This window comes from Notothenia coriiceps, unplaced genomic scaffold (assembly GCF_000735185.1).
Source record: "Notothenia coriiceps isolate Sejong01 unplaced genomic scaffold, NC01 NC01_scaffold00007523, whole genome shotgun sequence".
Lineage (NCBI taxonomy): Eukaryota > Metazoa > Chordata > Actinopteri > Perciformes > Nototheniidae > Notothenia > Notothenia coriiceps.
In genome coordinates, this window is record NW_011340224.1 from 28,619 (window position 1) to 53,194 (window position 24,576).

The 24,576-nt window shown below is 41.4% G+C and overlaps 1 protein-coding gene across 1 annotated transcript in view; it reads left to right on the forward strand.

The window, feature by feature from the left end:
• The first annotated feature begins 2,588 nt into the window (after positions 1-2,588).
• The window catches only part of fmnl2a (formin-like 2a), a 45,789-nt gene continuing 23,801 nt past the window's right edge, over positions 2,589-24,576 (forward strand). Inside the window, exons 1-3 of the mRNA XM_010769578.1 lie at positions 2,589-3,239; positions 17,436-17,519; positions 21,722-21,802. Of these exons, the coding sequence (XP_010767880.1) occupies positions 3,126-3,239; positions 17,436-17,519; positions 21,722-21,802 (279 nt within the window). The 5' untranslated portion in view covers positions 2,589-3,125. The remainder of the gene's footprint in view (positions 3,240-17,435; positions 17,520-21,721; positions 21,803-24,576) is intronic.

Below are 24,576 nucleotides of genomic sequence, written 5' to 3' on the forward strand. Positions count from 1 at the left end.
TCTTTGGTATTATGTTTATGTGTAGACCTATAATATTCATATTTCATATATACTGCGCTACACAGTGCAGGGCAAATCTTTTTTAAACCTCCACATCTTTGGTGTAAAACAAATCAATTAAAGGCCTGACTCAAAAATAATTGTTCCTAGACTGGATTGTGATATGTGTAACAACATGTGCACATACATTCAGGCCACTAATGTATGATGTTGGAATCAGGGTTCATTGTTTCCAGATGTAACGTCACCAAGCCAATAATTATTTGATTTGTTTATCCTCTTGAAAAAGTTGTGATTTGCAGACAGCGGTCTTACCCAGAGTGGGCAATACACTCTCCATACATTAGAGGGCATTGTTGCTCTGAAGATTTACAGGACCACGTCTTGCTCAGCTACATCTGCATCTACTTCATCACTGAAGTCCCCAGCCCTTAATTTAAGAAACAAAGACGCATTTGTTGCTCCACTCCAGCCTTTTGAGGGCCATAACTCCATGAGTCTTCTCTTAAGAGAACTTCATTTCACAGATGTTAACTCAAATGAGCAGCCAATAGAACCCCCTGAGCCTCCTCACACAGAGCTTTGATTGTGCTGTCTTTATTTCTGGCATCTCCTTTGCATTTTATATTTCCTTGTGGATATATCTGGAGTCTCATATTCCCCTAGACATCTTGGAAATGCAGCTGCAAGGTGCCCCCTCAATCTATACATTCAAAAACCTCATGAGTCTGTTGGTAAATGCTTCATATATAAATGTAAATAGATATTAACTGTACTGGCCAGATTGCTGTCAATGAATAACGTTTATGTTGCTGTGAGTCGTTATCAGCTGTGGTGCTTGTACGGCAGCACATACCATCAATTGTCTATCTTAAATCATGCACTGCTTAACCACACATTCACAGAGACTGGAATTATGAGAAAAGTGTATTACATGAGTTTGTGTTCCCAAGAAAAACGTACACAGATGTCTGTAAGATATAAATAACTGCATTAGAACTAATAATATGTCATGTAATACGCTAGCACACAAATAAACATTACTCATTAAGATGACATAATGTGTGTAACCGCGGCCGCGCACACGGCCTAAAGTTTAGCTGTTCTACTGATCAAAGTTGCCCTCTAACTCAACTTGATCAAACAGCAAAAACTCCACAGATGCAATTTAAAGAAGCTGTGTGCGCGGCCGCGGTTACAAATTGATCTTTACGACATTGAATCAAATGAGCCCAGTCAGTTTTCATTAAAGCTAAAATGCTGGATGTTTCTTTACAAACTCTTCCCATCCAAATACTGGTCCTATGTTGTTTTGCATTTGTAGGAATCTGTTCTAATCTTCAAGCTTCTTCCTTCATACCAAATTTGAATGAACACCATAATGAGCAGCATCCTCTGAGTAAATATAACCCAGTAAGTGCATACACATGTTCTACACATCATACAACACAAGGGGAGGAGTCTGAGCAAATAAGTTTAACTTGGGACACGTAAGTATGAGCTCAATCAACCGTGTTTTGCATCCTCCATGTCTCAAGCAAGCAACCTCAGATGTGACACACCATCCCCCGTTGAATCAGTCCAGCAGCCTGAATAAAACCACTGTGCATCTGGAGAACCTCTGGATCGCCTCCAGAGCGCTGTATGCTGATGTCATCCTCTTGTGCGTAATGTGGTCCCCACCCTGTCAGCAGATCAGATTTCATCCCATTCCATGTTGAGATCTTTAAGGGAGTGTTAAGGGAGTCAGCTTTGTCATCATACAATTGTTGTCATGCAATCATTTAAGAGATTTTACATAACCACGGAAATTATTGATTACAGTCACTTGATAAATATTGCTTTGATAACTTTGAATAATAGTATTTTATAATATAGTAGACTTTTTTTTACAGTAGACATTTAAACATCACTGTCTTTTGTGAAAAGGATCAAAGATTAAATTCCTCTGGTTATAGAATACAAATCTAGAAAATAGATTGTAATGCTAAATAAATTGCCAGACAATTCACATCAGAACACTTGTGTTACCAATAATTATCATTATTGCTTCATTACAATCAGGTGTGCTAGTTCCAGGGTTTTGGTGCACATTATAGGTCGATGCCCCAGCTAACTGGGACATTAAATTCATGTTGTGTGAGCTACACCTGTGCCATGGCAAAGTCAAAGTGTTTATTGTAGGCTATATGTAAAGTGATACAAAAACAACAGTAAAATAAAGTGTTATGGTCCCTAAAGATAGGGCTAGAGTAGACTGCCAATTCACAAGCCAGGCCTACTCTGGGGAAAAAAAACGTTCACATCATCAACTCTAAAATGAAGTTGATGTAAGTTTGATATTTCATTTATTCATAAAGGCAACAAATGTACCGCTTTAACATAATTTAAAAATACATTGACTAAAAGCTCATGACCTACATGAAGAGTACATAATGAATTCCCTTCAAAGAGCCGTAACTATCCTGGGGGGGACCAAAGTTCTCTCACAATGGACTCGAAGTACCACAATGCAACTCAAAAAATATCATCTCCTTAGCGACGGCTTTGGGAACTACGCCCCGAGAAGAAGTCGGAGGCTTGCCCCCTGAAAGGACTCATTGTAGGGAGGGATGAGTTTGTGTGCAGCGGTGGTGTGTGTGCTGTGAGTGTGTGTGTGTGTTTGTGTGTTTGTGGAGCCCCTTCCTCCTTAACTAGCTGGTCAGCAGCGGAGGGATTATCGAAGCAGTTCCACTCACTACTAACAGACGGGGAGACGGGGGGGATTGCAAAAAAGCGTGAATCATGCTTGTCGTCATTACTACCGGCTGGGAGTGGAGCCGAAATTGTGCAAGATACGGATAACAGCGAAGAAAGGTCCGTGTGGAAGTTTCCAGGGCTCCTCATTCCGCCGTGAAAATGCCTCACCAGGGGCTCTGCCACTGCTGCTGCTGCTCGGACCCGTCGCTTTATGCTGCCTCCTTCACATGTGCTTTATGTTGAAGAACAGGATATAAACCTCTAAGAAATCTGCAAGAGTGACAAAACCAAAGCACCTGAGGATATTTTTGTTTATTTTCGCCGTGCGGAGAATTTCTCAAGTGAAAAAGGAGGGAGAAAACTTGTAGGCTAGTTGTTGGACAAACATGGGGAACGCAGGGAGCATGGACCAGCACACTGATTTCAGGGGACATAACATGCCTCTGAAACTACCCATGCCCGAGCCTAGTGAATTGGAGGAAAGATTTGCAACCGTTTTGGTAAGTGAGAAAAAAAAACATTTTCATCTGTCTGCTCTTTGTTCCCTCCATGCTTCGCTGTCCTGGGACGGGACAGCTGTGTGTTGGTGGGTGCTGTTTGTCCAGCACGCATGTCCTTTGTTGTTCAGAGAAAAGGGCTATTCCGACCAAAAAGAAACTTGTGTTAGAGGCACAAGAGATTTGCATCTGTTGCAATGCTTGAATACTGAGTGATTAGAGGGTGAGGTAACACATATCAAAGACTTTTCAACCCTTATCAAAGTGTAGTTCAACGGGATAGTGAACTTATTGACACTCAAATTTAACTTTAAAAAAAAAAAAAACTAGTTTCAAGTTTCTGAGGCTTTTAACTTTCCTTACACCATGCTGAAATCCACACGTCTCATTTGGGCTCCCTTGACTTCAAACACAACATATTAAACGTTTACTGTACTTTAGCCTTCTTATTCAGCAGCCTAGGTCCATTCCAATGCTTCTGTACAATTCCTTAATTGTTGTAGTTACACCTGCAGTTAAATGATTGTTTTTATTGCAGTTTTTCCTAACTTTATGAGTCCATGCGCTGGCTCACTACTGAAGCTCTAAGTGCCCAGCATGCCAGCTCCTTTTGAAACATCTGTCACATCATAAAGTGTCAACCAGCGTCTGTCAACAATTATGTTACCTGAGAGGGAATGCAGCACATTCCTGGTGTTGTTGAAAGATCCTCCAGACTTTGAAGAGCTTTCAAGTCAGTTAATAGGAGAAGGAAAAGTGTTGATGCTGATGGTTGACTAAAACTTACAACAATATGTTGACTGACTAATGGGGAATAGTTGTAAGAAGACCCATTGGATGTAAACTAAATGTCATTGTCTTATTACTTGTATATTCAATAAAGTTGAATCTTTATCTTAAATAATTATTAACCATATTAACTTGCACTACAAAAATGATTACACAGACCATTATTGTTGCTATCAAATATTTGTCGCTGAAGGAGACACTTTTCTGCACAAAGCTCCCCAGGCAGTGAATAAAGGCCTAAATGGAAGAACAGTGCAGTGATGGTGAAATTTGAGAGCTGGTAAGATGTGGGTCAAACGTGATTGTTGCCTGTTCCACTGCTCTCATGAACATTAGCTGCTAATGTGACTTTAGAAAGCAGGTTCTTAGAGCAGCTTGATTGATTGTTGAATTTGCTTTTAACCTTTCTTTGCTGCTTTTATTCTGGTTCAGGGCTTTGCTTTTGCTAATGTTGAGCATGTTATGTAATGATCTTGTTCTGCAGAGTTCTTTTAGCCTGTAAGCCCATTACAGAAAGTGGATCAAGTTGAGGTGGAAGTCAAAGCATTGTGTGCTGCTGTGTAGTGTTGGGGTGTGATTGCTGCTTGTCAGAAGCTGATGAATCCCATTTTGCGCTGGAGGTAGAAGCCTTTGGGGCAGTGAAGTCTGACATAACACAACAGAGGGATTTGGACCTTCTCCTTAATCACGACTGCTTTTAGATTTGCTTACGTATGTCAGAGCATTGACGTTTCCCTTCTTACATATGGGTTTCTAAACGTCAGGAACAATTACGATCCAAAAATATGTTGTACAAAACTAATCCTTATTATGCTTTCAAGAAGGAAAACAAATCCACCTGTCTAACTTGAGGATTTCGTAGACTGGCTGTCAGAAAAGCAGATCCTCACAGCATGTCAGGAACTCCCCCACTCACTCCCTTCCTCACCCCTGCTGCCAAGCATGATGTCTTAGCTCATGGTGGGATGGAAGCCCTCCAGCTTTAAAATAATTTAGTGCTCTAATCACATCATTTAGTGTTATTTACTGCCATTTAAACCCGAATGTGTCTCAGACGTTTCTGATGGCTGTTGGCTTAATGTGAGTTGTTGGCATTGATGTGAGTGGCACTGTGTGACTCTGATGACCTCACTTTGGTTTGATTAGCAGATGATAAGGATAATACCTCGTCACCCCTCTCAGTAGCCTTCTCTAACATATCAGTGGTAACCAATGCTGATGAGTCAACATTTAAGTGTACTTTGCTGCTGATCATCATTCCTTTCACCTAATCATACATCGTTTATAAACACCTGACACTTTTAGTTTAAGAATTACTGCAAAGCAAGTCTTCCCTCAACCTAGGCGTGAGGGAATGGCAGCCGGACTGTTTACCTTCCACTCCTAATATGTTTAATCAACAGGCAAGCCCTGGGTAGCAGTGGCGAGCCTTTTGGATTAAAGTCTTGTGCCGTGTTCCACCACATTCAGTGTACGCCTAACTAAAACCCTTGAATTTCCTATCAAGGACATACAGTATTTTAATTTGGGTCCATGCTGTGCGATATGAAAAGCCTCCTTTGAAATATTGACTCATGACCTCAAACATCTGAGCAGACCATATTTGTGTAACCACACAGAGAATACGGATGAGTGCTACAGCAGGGATGTACTGGGAAGGAAATTCAGGCCGGGGCTTTGAGATGAAGAAGCCTGACGTTTTATCTGGCAGTAATTTGAATTCCGATACAGTTTTCGTAATATATAAAAACTTGTATTATTCTAAAGATTTTCAAGACACTACTAGGATGTCTTGTTGACTCCCGCTTCCTCAGTTTGGAATAGTCCAAGAACCTGACAAAGCATTTCATTATAATTGTGAGTACCTGGCCGCAACTTGGTGTCACCGGCACATTTTGGACACTACCAAAAAAGATCAATGTGCGATACCCTCTCTCTATTTCTTTTTGTGTATGCTTACGGTAATAATGAAAGATATAAAGGCCGTCTGTTTCCAAATAAAAGAAGCAATTCCCTCCCATTAACTTTTTTGTACAATATAAAAAAAGTTTCCACTGAGAGTCAAAACCTCCAGGAACCAGTGGTACATGGAACAAGTGAGGAAGTGGACCTTGAGCAGAGATTGTTTTGTCAAGAAAGAACTGTAAACTTCAATGTGTTTAATAGAAAACTAACTCATTTTATTATGTCTAAGCTTAGTGGTGTTTTTAGACATCCTGCTTACTGTCAGCAACCTGAAAACAACGAGAAAAGGTCCTTTTTAAAAGTTAGGGTTAGGCTTAAATGTGTGTGATATCAGACCACAATTCACCAGCATACATATCAGTATTTCCAGTCGGATATTTTAATTCAGTTTAATTTTTTTACGCATGGTACCACTTTTCAAATAAACAACATTTACTGGCGGCATTTTCTATTAAATGAAAAGCTCCCATTGAAGTCTCTGCTTAATGAATCCCTGGAGCCAAGAGCTGATCTTGGAAATAGACTTAGGCTAATTGTGATGCAAGGCCTCTGTCGTGATAAGAGAGTCACATGTGACCTTGTCCGTGAAGTGAGGTGTAGTAAACCCAAATATTAATTGTTTAAAGAACAAAGGTGGTAGATTTCCACACAAGTAAAAGCTGGAATGTATTCACTGTTTCACAAGTGTTTAAGTGGGCTGTTTGCTGTGTGTGTAATTCCTGCTAGCTCTTTGCTTTGTGTGTCTTGTAAATGTAACTTGTTTAGTGTTTGAAAGGGCTTAGCTTTTCACATTTGACATCTATTAAAAATGGCTCTGTAGTTACATATAAAGAATTTTTGCAAGTCTTTACCTCTTTTGTGGTTGCCATAGTGTTGCTGAGACAAGTCTACAAGAAGATGGGTCTCACATGATGATGAGCTAGTGTTTGGAGGGCCCTTTAAATGTTTACTCTGCACAGCAACACGCTCATAACCCAGTGAATCAAATGGTTATGTCAACATCTTGGTAGACCAATTTACTCTGGACTTATTGCTTAATCAATCCAAAGCTACCATTAAGCCTATCATTAGAGGTATAAGCAACATTTGAAAGGGGGAAAATGGGTCTCTTGGTCTATAAGCTCACACTGGCTGAAAGCATGAAATGACAGCAGTCAATCTCTGACTCATATGTACAGAATGAGCCAGTCTATATGCTTGGTGCTGAACCACAGGAAAATGACTCTGTGTAGCAGGAATTCAGCCCAGGCCTCATGTCTGCTCCTCTGCTTCAGCTATAGCCACAGAGTTGACATCAAATAAAGTTGTACCCACATCCAAGACACGATCCACTTCCATCTCAGAGCTGAATATCATGTCTGCTGTCAAAGAGGCAGACATGTTTACAGACCATACTTGTTTAAATGCCATATGGGGAGAATGGGCTTAGCTGTTGTTGTAGCTGCTCTTCTTAATAGTCTCTCCAGATTACATCTAAGCTTCTTTGTTTAAAGGCGGCTGAAGCACCCTAGGTTGCTGTTATTTGTGCTGCGAGGCCATCCATCTGAAATGTACTCCTTAGGTTAATCACAAGAGTAGCCGTCAGGTTTAACTGTAGAGTAATTTGTCACATGGACAGGTCCAAGGTAGCTGTGTTTGACCTGCGCTCATAACAGCTCAACGTAAAACCCTTTCACAAAAGTATCTAGCTGAGATTAAACAAACTGAAGTTATAAAAGATGTATTTAAGGCTGGTATAATCCATTTATTTCTTGAATAAATTAATCTAAAGAACATTATCAGTCGATTCAAGTGGAGATTCTTTTATTATTTTTTTATTTTACGACACAAATGTACTGCCTTGTTTTGCGTTCTCGTGAAATAGCTTAAAGCCACATTAGGCAGAACAGTTCTGAGCCACTGTTTGCTGCCTGCTCAGCACGGGACATCACACTGACATGTGGCATCTAGCTGGTAAACATCTAGAATTGAAATATAAAGACCAAGACAGAGCTACAGTAAGATACTGGAATTGTAATTGTCAGGTGTTCTGAACATTTGCAAATATTGCATCCGATTTGCAGGTTGTTGTTTACTAAGACAGACAGTTTGAGTTTTGACAGGCCGTCTTCTAGCATGTGATTTAACTCTCCCATAACCTTTCTGGAAACACAAGGATCCATCCATCTCCTACATTGATACATGGGACCCAGGAAGTGACTAAGCTAACCCTTCTAGTTTTTCCATGCCGACTCTTCTTCATTAAAAAGCAGAACAATGGGTATTGTCTGAGGAGCAGAGGGTGAACACTGGCTGAATCCCGTGCAGCAGACCCGGGAACAGAGCTGCTCTTTATTCTTTGGAGAGCCCAAGACGGAGCCTGGCACTGGACCCAGACCCGGCAGGCTGCGAGAGGCCACCACACATACCCAAATATGTGTGTGTGCGTACATGCTTGTGTATAAGCATGTGTGTTTGGAGCCCCATGATGCCCACCAATTAGCCGTAACAGAGCTGAGCATGAAATGCTTGGGGAGCGATGAGATCCAGCAGCCAGTGAGCTGGCCTCTGCAGCCTCTCAGAAGAGATGTGAGCTGCTGCAGTGTTGAGTGATAATATGAGCTCAAAACCCTGAAAGGCATCTTGCCTGGCTGGCAGACGGTCAGCTGATTATATGGGAACAGGTTTGTCTTGGCCTTATGCAGGCACTGCTGAGATAAAACCACTAGGGCTTCAATCACTAGTGTTGTTCTCGGTTCAGTTTTGACATTCACACATTATGGGGTGGTTTGGTTTTCTGCACTGCATATTGGGGGGCAGTGAGTACTGACCAAGCAAAGTGATATTGACTTTAAAACATTGCTTAAACAAGGAACAGTTCCCGATCCTTGTTCTGGTGCTGGACTGATATAAAGTCTCTGGACTCTGAGTCTGGGTTAGTGACCTGGTTCTGTCTCAGCTACAGAATAGCAAGAGCCATTGAGCTTTTTCTTCACAATGTTGTACTGAATGCCAGCTATCAATACAACCAGTTTGAAAAGAAAGAGAAACTTTCCCCTGGAGCTTTTTGACGTCACTCCCGAGTAAGGCTTTCGTTTTGGACTTGGCTGTGTTTATCTTTGCTGTAGGCCTTCCTGCGTAAGAAGCAGGTGTCCAGCGATGCATCCTGGAACAGTCCAGCCTGCTCCTTTTTATGTTGGTCACAGCCAGTTTCCAGGACCGATCCAAGGGCCACACAAAAGAGCAAGAGAGTTGCTGCTCTTTGGAGAAGTGCATTATGGTCCGGATCTGTCTGTGCTCCAAGATGGCAGCTGTGCTAATAAAATAAGATTGCTCTGCCAAGGTGCTGCACAAAAGTGAGTGTTTTGTTTATGAACTGTTAAGAATCCGTTGATATAGGAAAGCCTTCAAATGTCTGTGGTGTGTTGTGGCTTCAGGCTCAGCATTATCTTGTGACATTGATATAGACGTTTGAGTTGTTGGAACATTTTGTTTATCAATGACTTTTTTCAACCGTGTACATACAATAACTAAACTGCGTCCTTCCATCCAAATGTGGGAAAGGTTACAGACGGATACATTCTGATATGGAGTGAACACCAAGCCATTACTTGTACTTATATTTGTTGTTGTTGAAAGGGCTTGGTAGTTCACTTTAAAACAGCTTTGTTTCTTTTTCTTCCTGAATGTTTTTTCTTGGGACATATGCTGCTTTTGACGCTGCCAGAGTCAAAAAGGCAGGTTTTGTCGGGTAACGACTTGCCAGAATTAACATCTGCAGAGCAGAATGGGAGGTCCTGTTGCATTTGAATGTACGATCACTGAAGTACATTCAAAGGCAACAGGACCCGGCCAGAGTTAGATATAGGCCCCGTCACAGCTCCAGACAATGCAGCAGTCTGTTGTTTCAGGCTTTATTGGACAGATGATGTATCTTTCACCCTGGACCCCCCACACTAAAAGCATGTATTCAGTCAGTGGGTCTGAAGATTGATAGCACACGATTGTTTTTGTAGGCTTTATTTATTTTTCCAACAGTGCTTTATTTAACTGGCATTTGGTTAGAAACACATTTGAAATATTTCTCTCAAAAAGCACAGCAGATCACAGAGGTTATTACGACTGTATCCGCGGCCTCAAAGTCAAGCTTTCCTTTTAAAACTGGTTTCAAGATAAGTCCCAATGTAGACTAATGAGTACTTCAGTTTGTTTGTGAGTTAGTATGTTCTGTCAAGTTTAGACGTTTTAGTTTTGACTCATCTATCTGCAAAGACAATCCAATAATCCATTACACTCAGTGGGTAAGCACATTGTCAACTCTGTAGTATCCTACTATGCATACTTCTGCCTGGCCTTAAGGACTTATGCTTGCCTCAATGTTTATCTCTATATTCCTCACATACATTTTGTGTTATCTCTTCATTGGTTATCACAGAAGCATATTGCTGTGTTTGCTGCCTGCAATTGAGATTGCATCAATCATCATTAAAGGGTGGGGTGTGCTACAAACCATTACAATGGGATTTCTATAGATAATATTTCTATATTAGTTATAATATATTCCAGGCGAAGATGTATCTTCTACAATTACTCCGCTATTCTTTAGGTAGTTTATGTTGAGTCAGACATGAATTTCACCACAGACACAATTGTAGTGCGATGAGTCAAGAATATTAGTCATTATATTTGTTTTGTAATGTTGTGTAACAGTAGTGACTCTTTGGATGAGAAAAATGATTAATCTATAAGATATCTTAAAGGTGACAAATTGAAAGAAATGGACAAATTGTGAATCATTTGTTATATTATTGGGGTATATATTGCTACAACACAACAGACGAGTGTGTGGGGTTGTCATGGGATAGTTAATACAAGACGGATTAAAAGCTCTAAAGGATTATACTTAGCAGCATCGTTAAATTAGTCAGCCTCCTTTTTGTGAGCTCATAAATGTCCTGTTCATCCCACTGCCACCTACTAAAAGTAACCCAACTTTATCAGAGGATGTTTTCTTCAAACCTGACCAAACAAATTCAAGTAAACCAATGATTTCATTCCATGACCCATTGTACCTCCCTTTTGAGAGCAAGTGTTTATCTTACAGATAAACAACTTTTCTTATTCATATTCTTTTTTTGCTCGTACAAAAACACGGACTCCACCTCAGTCCAGACACTTTCGCAACCCCTAAACATCTGGCCTGGCTGGAACTCATCTGTGTTCATGTATCACTTGTTTTGTTTGGACAACTTCCTGCTGCTTCAAACCATCTCCATAATGTTTCCGGTATTTGGACAGCATCCAGCTTGAAAGCCATTCCCTATCGAGCCAAAGGGATTTACCCACAATGTAAACATTACACCAGCCTTTTTGCAATACGCTGCTTGTTTGCACACAACAATACCAATCAAGGGTTCACATGTCTTTTCTCAAAGATTTATTGAACACAATCTGAATCAGAAAGCTTGGCTTTACACTCAAGTTCTAAGACGTTTGCACAGAGGAAGTTACATTTGATTCCACCCACTTGCAGCTGCTGTATTCTGTGCGTATAACTGGATTTCACTGTGTCATCAATCATATATACTATGCTGTTGCATGTCTGTGGTATGGCTCACAAAATTCAATTTCAGAAAAGGTGTGGAGAGAATGATATCAATGAAGTGGTTTCTTTCACCTACGTGTGGCTGGTGATAAGAGCCCGCTGATGTGAGGTTAGCAGAACTACAGTATTAAGTCCTCACACAGGTGAATGAATAGAATTACATTGGAATGAGCTCGTAAAGGGGGAAATGAGAGGCCAGGCTCCAACATTTGAACTCAGCAAGTGGTTAAGAGCCGTTCCAGTGAACAGCTTCACAAACATAAACACTACCGTCCCGTTGAAGGGGGCTGCTGAGCTGGAGCAGGGGGTCCTGCGGATTACAAAACTAATCTGAGGACAGACAGGGGACACCTGTGCCCTCAAAGAACACAAAGGCTTACAGATCCACGCTGTGCTAATGAGGGGCGGACAGCTCGGCCTGGATAGTACATGCCTCAGGACCCTGCTACTCCTTTCTCCCTTATGAAGGCACTTGTCCCTCACTACCTCCAACATGAAAATAATTTGATTCTTATGTCTATTCTGCAGGGCTCCTCTGCAACCCTGTAGGGTAAACGAGAAGAGAAGTAACTGGAATATACTTTGAATGTGAGGGTGTTTCTCAACTCACAGCCTAAAGGGATAACTTTGTAAGGACTTTGTGAACTGATGTAGCAAGCATTGGGAGAAAACTGTACAGCATCCATTCATTTCCATGGTATTGAGCAATTAGAAAATATTTGTTATGACTAATCTTAAATAACTGATGCAGTCAGTGGTTGTCTTGCTGTGGCCTGTAGTTTTGTGTCTGTAATGCTCAATAAAAAGACAGCGAGAGGTTTTAAAGAACAGTAATAACTTTGAGGTTGGAACATTGCTTTGGATGTTGCAAACTGCGTGTTTACACCATTAGGAGCTGCGATCTGTTATTATTTAGATTTGTGTTGTTTCCTATTCATGGAGAAAACTGTTTTGATTTAGATCATGTAATGCCAGCACTACTAGCTCAGTCTGGAAAATTGAAGTTGTTTCTGGAGTTGGTGCATTAGCAGGAAAAAAAAATGTAGAAGTGGCAGAAAGAGGAGAGCGTGGGCGTGTCTCAAACTCAATGCAACCCAACTCCCCGAGGACAAATCAATCCCTGCTCTGAAAGATACGGGAGAGGAGGAAGTGTGGCGGAGAGGCACCGCACTGCACACTCCAGTCTCTCTCGGTCTCTTGTTAAGGTGTATAATATGTGCATTAGAAGAAGCTTACTCGGAAACTTGTTTTCAACACTTTACTGACTCTATCTTTTTTGTAAAGCAGTTTTCATGCTGTGTTAGATGGGTTTTCACATTCTGTATCGGAACAAGAAGACTAATGGAGCATGAAACGGGGGCCAATTGCCTATTCAAATCTCATCACTCCCCCAAAACCAAAAAAAAGCCTACCAGAAACCTTGTGTATTGTATTTTGTTCTTGTGTTGAGTGCACTTATTGCTTTTATGTTCAAGAACAATTATAGACAGCTACCCTCAAGAGTCAAGTTTACTTTATTGTAACATTCCACTTTGTGTTTTGTACTTCAGTTTTAATTCTGGTACAGTACTAACAACTATTTACTATTGTTTTCTGATGATGAAACATTAAAGAGATAACCCAACTGACTGTGGAGGCTGACAGCATTAGAGGCAAATTAAACATCTGCAACATCATCAACACCAGACTGTAAGAATGAACTTCAATACATCAGTTACTTTGAGTTATGACATGTCAGGTAAACTGTTTGCTTTGTGCAGTTTGTAACAGTTGTTTCACATTTTGAATCCTGCTCAGAGCTGATAAGTTAGGTCTCCAGTGTACTCGGCAAACTAATTACCAGACTGCAGGAACATTAATGTCAAAGTGTGACTGGATTCATTTGTTCCGATTGTAGATGTTCCGAATGTTCTATTTTGGACTTGCATACTACAGCTTCTTGTTTTTGTTAGCAAAGCACATCTTTTTACAGCAATTGCTTCTAAAGCAGGCCCTCATGTGGCTGTGTGTTTGCTCTTGTCGCCAGCTGTGCCTCCGCAGACCTCCTGGAAGGTAGTGGTTGGTTGGTGGGCTTCCAGCCAGCTGCCTATTTTTACTCTCTTTATGACTCAAACTGCTTAATGAGAGGATACATGTACACCGACATATTTCAGAGCCATCGGCCTGATGTGAGGTTAAACATTGACATTTATTGATATCTGTAGCAGCTGTTAAAGTTGAGCTACTTATTGTCATAGTTGCACAGTCGGAGTGGATCCGCTGTGGCATACTTTAGCAGCACCATGGTGAGAGGGGATCACAGGGGCCCCTAACAGCTAACAGGGGATGACTTCTCTGACCCAGGATCTGTTCAACCTGTCAAACCTCCACTGTAAAAAATATATTATCCAGCGGGGATATTGCAATAAAACATTATATTGGCTGGGGAGTAAGAATCACGTGTTCTTTGTGACGGTGTATATTGTTGTTAAGATCACAAACTCAAAAACAACAATGTGTGTTAGCTGTTCAACCTGTGCGTGTGATTGCCTTTTAGTATACTTGAGTGGTGCTTTTTGCGTACCACATCGACTTCATGGTATGGACACACACACACACACACACACACACACACACACACACACACACACACACACTGCAAAGTTTTATTTATCCATGCCTTTTTAAAGATATACAGCACTTTCTTCGGCTGAGTGTCTTTATAATTAATTTGTATTACTCTCCTTACCTAAGCAAAACTTCACTAAAACCAAGAAAGGCTAACATACATTGTGTTCAACTGGACAGAATTGTTTCATGTCTAATACAGCACTACACTATTAACCATTTGCCAACTATCCAATATACTAAGTCTCAACTATAGTGTATAATAGGGTGTTAGCGAGCCATTATTATGCACTTAGCCTGGGATTTATTTTATAAATATTAGTTTTGCTTTGTGTTGTAAGATGACTTGGACTAGTGTCTGAATCAGGGGAGGCCCCATGTGCCTCAGATGTAGCCTAGATTGCTTTAGACTCTGACATAGGCTCTCCAGCAGTACAGATGTGAGACAGCTGCTCTGGAGATTAAATGTTATATTGGAAGCATATTCACATTACACAGAAAGGAGATGGTCATCCAGGATTAAACTCCATGATTTCCCCCTGCTGTCACGATCATTTTGAGTTTCTTATGCTTTATCATTGTTTCTGACAATGTGTGTTGCTGCCTGGTTACCCTTGTTTTGTAACACATCTTTCTTGCGTTGAAGTTTTATTAAAATTGAGTTGACGAAGCTTCTTACACAGATTTATGTCCTTGAAGGGTTCTTCAGTTTTAATGTATCAGTTGACGTGTAATTACTTGATCGTAGCGTCTCATGTTATAATTAGTGGATTGGTTTGTGCCTGTCAAATGGGTCAAACTTGTCAAATCCTCCATATGAGGAAATGTAGGTGCATGTGTATTAGGTGTTGGTAAATGTCTGCCACACCCTCTTCAACATCACCCTATTAAATACGGCACACACAGCAAGAAGTCGTGCGGTTGCAGACGCAGGGTAACCTGACCCTCAGAGAGCTGAGTGCCTGTCACAGCTCATTAGCAAAGGGATGAAATGAAGGCTGGTAGAAGTGGCTCTTTGCTTTAGTTGGAGCGGCACCAAGCAGGAAGCCAACAGCTCAGTGCACCCACAGCGACTCAGCAAACAAACCACTCATCCAGCCTGCAGGAGCACAGCACCTAGCATATCCAGCACCAACATCATTACCACAAACCCATTTGTCTCCAGGCCAAAAGTTAACCAATATCCAGACATAAGGCAGGAGTCTGGAAATAACAAAGCTTGAACTTACCGTCCACAAAATAAAATATCCTGTTTTTACTTTTTTGTGTAATAAAAGGAGACACTTAGTGGCTTTCTGTCATTTAATCTGACTGTCTACTCGGGTGTCTAATTTTATTTTAATGTGTACTAACTGTAGTCATCTGGTTAGCAGGCAGACTGAGTCAATAGAGCCTCTCAGACTCCCAATTCCCTGCAGTCAGCACCGCAGCAATCAGCCGGCTGGCAGCATCTCCTGCATACTAATATCACTTCCTGCCCGCTCTCAGAGTACACTGGACAAACAACAACATTTGTACCACGAAACATAACTGTTGTGCTTCAAATTGATTGTGTTGCACCAAAAAACATTGATAAGCAAGTCAACACACTTGCCCCTCCTGAATAGCTCTCTGCATTGACCTCTCTCTTAAAAATGTAAAAGGATAGTTGTGTGGATAAATAGCCTAGCCAAAAGATAACCCACAATATTAGAAAATCAAATCCTTTTTAAACATCTAAGCAAGTTGGGAATTGGACCACTCGTTCAGTGTCAGGCTCTGTGCTGGTGTTACAAGCTCATGGAAATAGTCTGGATCCCAGGATATTCATCTTCCTCTCGCCCCCCTGCAAGGAGAATCCAGTGGGGGACAAAGTAGAGGCTGACGGCTGAAAACACACTGATGATCCAGGAAAGAAACCACAAGCTGAGTGGTGCACGATGGCCACCATTTTTCCTATTTGATCCCTAGCAGACAGTGGAAAGAATCTCACTCACACACATGTAATGTTCCTATAACTGTTTGTAGCCTTGACTCAAAGGAGCCCACACCTAAACAATTTCTTTCTCTGTCTTGCTTTCTCTTTAGTCTGTAAGAAGTGTTTGCTGTGCTCTTTTAACAAATCTCCTGGGGGACTTGTTTTATTTCAATTTTTTTTGCTGACATATCTGCATTTGATGTGCTCTACATGCTGTAGGTAGTACAATTTTAAGTGTTGGGTAATTGTTTCAAGGTTTTTCTAATTTGCATGAGGGCGGGTGAATCATACAGGATAAAGAAAGTGTTGTGTAACACTTTTTGGAAGATTTGGGCCTATTTTCAGACACATGGGTCGGATTAGATTTTTCATCAACAGCAATCAATTCTCCGGAAATCACTCTGAACATCATGACATAGGCGTTTTGTATCTACTGCAGTCAGGAGAATGGGAAATAAAAGTTTGAAAGTACAGCACGGACAACAGCTTTCTCCTTCAATTTAAACCACTTGTTTGTCTATTTCCCTTTTTGTTCTCACACTCTAAATCACTTTCAATCTACTGTCTGTTAAGCGACTTCAAAATACATTTGATGCAGTTTATTATGTTGGGGTCAACCTCGACCGCCTGGTTGTAAAATGTTAAGTCCAGACTCAGACAACAGAGCTTAGGTGGGTGTCCTCTGCCTCAGCGTAGCAACCTAGCTCTCATTAAACAGAGACCTTCTTTATCCATGTGTGTTGTAAGACTCCTCTGCAGATATTTTGGGATTGTCTCATTAGTGGCCTTTCTGACCGTAACTGCGTAGTAGGAAATGCAAATGAATAAGCCGAGATGTATTAACCAAGAGGAGTTGGGTGTATGTGGGAATCACAGACAGTCAGGATATAAACAACACTATATAGAATAAAAGGGAGAAAGGAATAAGCACATGTGAACACCTTGTTATTAACATACTATAATGTTATATTTAACAGACAGTTTGGCATGAGATGTGCTTCATACAATCTTACTCCAGAGAGGAAGAAGCCTATTAATTAAGCAGATCTTGTGACCTTTCACTAGCAGCACCATCCCATCCCACTTGAGTGTGAATATAATGACCATTACAAAGTGTGAAGGAACATGCATCTCAGTAATAATGATAGATAATGATCTTGTATACCTTTTTCCTCCTGTGTCTGAGCTTAATAGTGTTTTAGTTGATCTGGGGATGTCAGTTTTTTCCCAGACTCCTGTGAATGATGCGGCTTCATTATCCACATCCAATTAACTCTGACCTTTTTCTTTTTTACAGAGCTCGATGAATCTTCCTCCAGACAAAGCGCGACTGTTGCGGCAATACGACAACGAGAAGAAGTGGGAACTTATCTGCGATCAGGTGGGTTTCAGTCACTTGTTTTTATGATCCTGTATTGCTGTAAAAGTCACACAACATTGGCTGCATCATTTCCAAATTCGGGATAAAAGTGGAATGAATTAAGCTTAGGTACACAGCGTTATAGCTATTGGTTATTATGTATACATTTAAGTTATTTCACTCATCTACCAACCAATCAGCCCTTGATACAGTTTACCTTTTAGGCTTTTCCATTGGCACTTTTGGCCCTGCCTAGTTTAACCCATGCTGCGCTGCTTTACGTGTCTATTATAATTTTTGCCGTGCAGCAACCAAGATGGACATGGATCTCTGGAGTTGGGTCAAAGAGCGCCCAGCTCGCCTCAGCAACAGTGACCTTTTTTGAGCTCGGCCAATTATGACTAAAATACCTTTTACCACTCAAATGACCCTGGGTGGAGAACACAGAAAGGGGTTCTTGAAAGTCTGTGTGTGTGTGTGTGTGTGTGTGTGTGTTTAGCACAGTACTGTTGTAGCTTCTAACTGAATCTCTGTGGTTGGGTTTCTCCCATGTTCCGCTGTTTGTAATTTCAGCTATCTGCTTTATTTCAACCGACACTCAAAGAAAAACCAAGTCAAGCCAGGACGGAAAATGCACATGGAAAGTCCCCAATAAGGGAGCATTCAAACATCTACTAAATATATAATCCTGTAGGTCTGTCCCACTGCGTGCCGTGACCACAGCACACATGCTCCATCGCCCTGCCTTTATCCTTTACACATTGCCCAGGCTTCCCTGGTCAAGTGGGTTAAGTGGCGCAGCAGGGCGCAGACATCAATTAGTAAGTTAAAGAACTCAGTGATAGGCGTCAGCGCTGCATGTAGGAAATAAGAGAGCGTTGTGTAGCGGGCTGTGGTCTGAGTGCTCCACTCACCCTGCAACCTCCGTGTCAGAGAGTTTTTCTGCCTCTCTGAGCACAGAAGAAAAACTGAGACGAGATCAAGAACACCTCCCACTCAAAGTGTATTGATATCCACTGACCCTGAAGGGAACAGTACCAAAGAGAGCCCACCAGGCTGCCCATTGGAGTCAGAGATCCTCTTTCAGTTCCGAGTGGACTCCCCTCTGAGACCTAAAGTGAAAATTGTTGGTTCCCTTTTTCTTGTCAGTTAAGCTGTTTCCAAAATCATTGTGATGACAAGCGTCTTGGTTTCTTGTTACTTTCGCTTACTGAAAGAACACTAAAAGCCAGTACTCAAAGTGTGTCCACATGAATCATTGTCATCCATGTTTAAAAGTGACCGGTTTTTACTGGACTTAACTTCATGAAAATCTAAATTATTTGCTACTTGATAAAGTGCCAGGAAGTGCATGGTGTTAGATCCTTAATTTCCCCCATCGTTTTAACATTCAGACATCCAAGAAAATTGCTTCACTATTCCTTCCTTTCCTCTCTTGTTTTCCTTACAAACAAATACCCATGACAGCACAGGCCGCTCTGGGAGTAAAGCACTTTCTGTGTCATAGCTATAGTGAATCTCTTTATGTAACCATGGCAACACTGATGGAGGGAGGCAGGGAAGCATAGATGACAGGTACATCCTCTTTGAAAAACAGGCCCCACAAACGCAGCCAGTGGTTGAAATATTAAACAATTTTCAGGCAATTACGGGATGTTTATGAAATATGGAGGATGCTCTTGATGTGAACACAAGGTTACAACTTTCAAGAGTACAAAGGAAAAGTTATACAATGAACCCATCTCTGTAAAATCCTGAGACATTTGTATTCCTGTGGGAACACATTTTCCCCTACAGAAGTTCATATAGATCTTTAAACTTAAAAGCACCCTCACATGTCTTTACAAAGAAAATGGCAAACAAGTGATTCTTAGCTGATTTCCCCTTTCCTCAGTATCTGCTCAGGTGCAGAGGGGGAAGCATATTAGTAATGTTTTAACCCCTCAAATTGAATCCTAACCAGATCCCCCGGACAAACTCTTTAACAGCAATGTCATGTGAGAACCTGTTCATATCTGTGCTCATAAAAACCAGACTAGTTTCCAAAATCTCCTGCTTCATGCATTTACTGCCAAGCATTCCTCACATTTCTTTGCATGCAACAGGATATGTACAGTAGTTGTTATATAATTTATGATTTGGCAGACCAGCAGATAATTCTCGAGCAAAGAATCGCTCACATAGGTTTGACTGCCAGCTCTCTTTCCTGACGCCACGGTTGTGTTTACTGTTTTTGTGACGGACGCACTCTGGCAGTGATAAATGTGGTGTTTCCGATAATACTGGTGGCCCTGAGATTCCATCTGATCTCTCAGTATCCATCCATCCATCCATCCATCCATCTTCTCCCGCTTATCCGTGGTCGGGTCGCGGAGGTAGCAGTTCCAGCAGAGAGCCCCAAACTTTCTTTTCCCTGGCCACATCAACCAGCTCTGACTGGGGGATCCCAAGGCGCTCCCAGGCCAGCGAAGAGATATAATCCCTCCATCTGGTTCTAGGTCTACCCCTTGGTCTCTTCCCAGCTGGACGTGCCTGGAACACCTCCCTAGGGAGGCGCCCAGGTGGCATCCTAACTAGGTGCCCGAACCACCTCAACTGGCTCCTTTCGACGCGAAGGAGGAGCGGCTCAACTCCGAGTCCCTCCCTGATGACCGAACTTCTCACCTTATCCCTAAGGGAGACACCAGCCACCCTGCGGAGAAAACCCATCTCGGCCGCTTGTATCTCTCAGTATCTGTATTTGTAAAGATGGCACAATGATGAGAACACATTCATAAAATATAACCCTTTTCTAGCCTTTTAGTATATTAAGGCTACATCTTATGAAGTTGGACTGTCAGAAGATTTGATTTGATAGCAGCAGCTCAACAGCTTCTGGTGTTAGTGGCCATCCTTCATTACAGAGGAAACACCTTTTACATGTTTTATCTTGAACAGCCATTGTCCTTTCTCAGCAAGTCCATGGCCACTGTCTTTAAATGACAAGCCTTGGAAACCAGAGCAGAAATTGGACATCCCAGATAAGAAGAGGATAAAAAAACAATCAAATCGGAAATGCAATGGTGGTGAAAATATATATATATTTTTAGAAGAGGTGGTCTTTGTTTCAAGTCAGCAGGCTAACCTCCACTATAAAACACTTTGGGGGAACTCTGGAGTCATTTTAATCAAAAAAGAGAATATGTAAAAATATCTGCATTGACCTATGACGTGATGCAGCTCTGCTTGAGCTGAGTAAGGAAAGTGTGACGTCTTACTGTAAATACATGTGCGTCTGAGATACTTGCACACTCTGGTATGCATTGAAAATCAAAGATGGATGATATGGAACAGATAATAGGTCTTAAGGTAGACTTTTCCTTGAAGGCCTGTCAATTGTTGTAGCGTATTGCTTACTTTATAATATGTTTTGAGTGTCGTATAAAGAGTATTATTCCTCAATGGTATGCTCCCCATTCTGACACTCTGTTGCGGTTGACTGTAGTGTGGTAAATCACTGAACTGAACCAGACATGCTGCTGTGATGTTGAGCTCAGTCTGATCCAAATACTGTTTCCCGCTTACTCACTGATCCAAATCCAGCACTAATCTCCTGTATTTATATTTAGAGCACAATCGTGAGGGGATTTGACCTAAAACCTGTTCCTGGCTGTGAACTTAAGAAAGGTGCGCACACAGCCACACACATTGAAGAATGCCCCAGGCAGTTGATGCAAATTTAAGAAGAGTTCATCGCATTCCTGCTCTCATCCACCTGTTAAACCACATAATTGATGCAGAAACCACTGTTAAGCTTGAATATTTTATTAATAAAAGAATGGAAATCTGATTACAGTTTATGTTGTTGTAATGTGCCAGACCTGTTCTCTAATAAACAACATTTGCTTTCACAGTACAGCAGAGGTGTCCACACAAGGTCTATTGTTAAAGTTCAACAGAATTATCCTCATGAAGTGGAACCTAATCTGAGGTTTCCCATCAATTGAAGGATGACTCATGTTTACTCAAAGCCTTTTCAGTTTCAATATGATGACTTAAGATCAGTTTACCGGCAATGTGTCCAGACCTGTGAGGTGTAATTATTTACTGTGCAATGGAATTGAATTGTCAACCAAATCCACAAAACCTCCTGACATTCATACAATGCGAGTATTACTTCTGTCCTTGTATTACACATGTTTTCAATTGTTCATCTCACTCTTTTGTTATCCTTTTATTTATAGGAGCGATTCCAAGTGAAAAACCCGCCTCACACGTACCTCCAAAAGCTGAGGAGTTATCTAGACCCAGCAGTCACGAGAAAGGTGAGTGCCCTCGCAAACAGACTATCCTGTTCCACTGCTGCTCTTCCTTCCCCCCCGACCCTCTATCTCTCGTCCAGGATGTCCCTACAGCTGAGGAAGGATCACTCTATGAGCAGACAGCTTGGGAACTTAAGTTAACAGTCAACAGTGTGACTTAGAGAGAACAGAGGCCGTTGTTTATCTGGTACGCCCAGGTTTAAGAGACATCTGCAAAGCTGTAGTGTCATTTGGCAAAAACAGGGATTTAATTGATGTTGCATTGCAGCCGTGAAGAAGCTAACCGGAGATATCAGAAGAGTCTTAGCGACATGATAAACAGATCTTATGTCTTCTGTTTCTGTGGTTGCCTGGAAGCAGCAGAAGGGAGTAAGAGGAGGAGCTCCATGAAGAAAAGTATCAGCCCGGCTCTCAGGCTTTGCCAAAATGAAGTCTTCTTGGCCTGAGAGAGCTGTGGGGGCAGTGCTGGGAGAACAATCTCCGTGATAAACAAATTAGCCAGTGAACTCTGCCAGAATAACAACAAATCGCTTAATAATTCAGTTTGCACTGACTGGGATTTTACATCACAAAAAGCCAGCTAGAGCAGCATGAACAGAACTATAGTGACGAGGGCAAAGGGGGAAAAGCAGAGGTGTGAATAGAGACACACAAATTACCTCAAATGACAGGACATACGCAGACACAGAGTTGTTGAAATATTGAATTAGATTTAAAAAAAATGCAAAAAAAATAGTATTGTGTGTGTGCTAGAGATTCAGACCTGCATTATTGAAGTGCAGGACAGTGATTCCCAATGGTGGTACCTCAGTCGAGTAGTTTTTCAGGGCTGGTAGAAAGATTGTTTAGTAGCTTACACTAATTAAAAACATGTATCTACATACTGTATAGAGTCAGCCATAACACATGGACACCATGTGATGCAAAAAGTGTATTTGCAGCAAGCCCATAATGGTTCAACTTCATTTTGAAACAATTGGATACAAATAACAAATAAACAGTTGAAAATTAGTGGTTAATTAAACAATTAAACAATACAACAGTAAACAATCAAAATAGTTTGCGGTGTGCTAAAAGTAGTGGCTGACATTTTAAAACAGCCAATAAATAAATAAATAACCCGTTATATTGGAATGCTGGAAACATGAGGGAGACAGCTAGCATTGCTCTATTTGAAGGTAATTCAATCTTGTACCTAGGCACATAAAGTTACTTATTAACATGTTATCTCCATACAAATAATGGATTGTAAAAACATCAGATTTTATTGGCTCCAGAGGTTCTGGTAATGTTTATGTTGTGCCTACACTAAGCTAAACTTACTTTCTCCTGAGTGTAGTTTCATATTTGGATACAGAAACAGTGTTATCCATCTTCTCAAATAACAAATAGGTGTGTTTACCCTCCTTGAATGAGGTGGTGCCCATGTTCACACTCAACTCAAAGTCATAGCTGAAGGACCTCAGACAGACTAGACAACATTAAATGTTTGTTAGTCCACTAGAGCTTAATTGAGTGACATTTATTCCCTCTACTTTTTTATGAACTCATCTGTGGCTGCATGACTAATTGGTTGTTGGGACTTTATTACACCACTCAAAGTTTGAGAGACATGCCAAAGCTTATTTTAGTTTAGTTATCATCTAGTTGAGTCTCAAAGGCTGAGACACGTGTGATTTTGGAAAATCATCCTGCCTCGATACGCTGCCTCTTCCTCGCCTTGATCAAAGGCATGAAGTAGACGAGGAAACAGAAGTTGCATGAAAGTAAAGTGAGAAGTGCAAAGGAGAGGGAGTGAAATAGGAAGGCTGAATAATGGGAGAGAGGGCGCGATAGACAGAAAATGAGAGATAGACAAAAAAGAAGCACAAGGGAGCACGGAGGAAAATAAAGAGTTATGGGCTTCTTTCTAAATTCCTGCTCCATCCCCCTTTTCTTCAAACCCAAAACAATTGCCACTTTGTGCCGCAGAGAGAGAGCTGGAGGTCATTGCCTCTGCTTTCCATAGGCAGGCTCCGATGCATTCCTCTGGGCAGCTCCCAGCCAATAGGCAGCCAAGGAGGAAGAACTCCAGTCCAACTCGTCCCCAAGAATGTATCAGCCATTGATTTGTTTCCAGGATGACCCCTCCTGAGCTCACACTCACCAAAATCCCTGTTTCTCACTTTCTCCTTTCCTTGCTCCCTCCCTGTCTCCTCCTCTCCTTCTCTTTCCCCCTCCTGCCGTCCTCACCCTCTTCCCACACAGTCGGCTCCTCTCTCTTCCTGCTCTCTGTGTTGCAGCTGGTAGTACTTAAAGTGTGGAGTGTAGGGCGTTTGGTAGAAGAAGAAGAAGAAGAAGAAGAAGAAGAAGAAGGGGGGGTGTCTGTGAGAGCCTGTGCAGTACCCCTAAATGTGCTCTGCTCTCCACACAAACACACAAAGGGCTCCTCCCTAATAAAAACACTCTGTTTCTCATCTCCTCGTGTGCCAAACACACACCGCCCAAGCCCAAAGACACAGACCAAAGAGAGACTCATACTATGGGAACAGCTCTCTTCTCTGTGGATGTTAATAATAGGTTAACACAGGGCTGAGCTCTGTTTCCTCCCTGATACAAACGCATCATGGAAAGTGACCCTCCAACCCTGGGTGGATCTTTTCTTGTCTTCTCTTTTATTCTATTCTACTTTCTTCTCACATTTTAGCTAGAATACAAGCAGAAAACCTATTAACCAAGTAAAAAAAAAATATATATATAATGTAGAAAGTTTGAGAGGAAGGTCATAATTAGAGCTG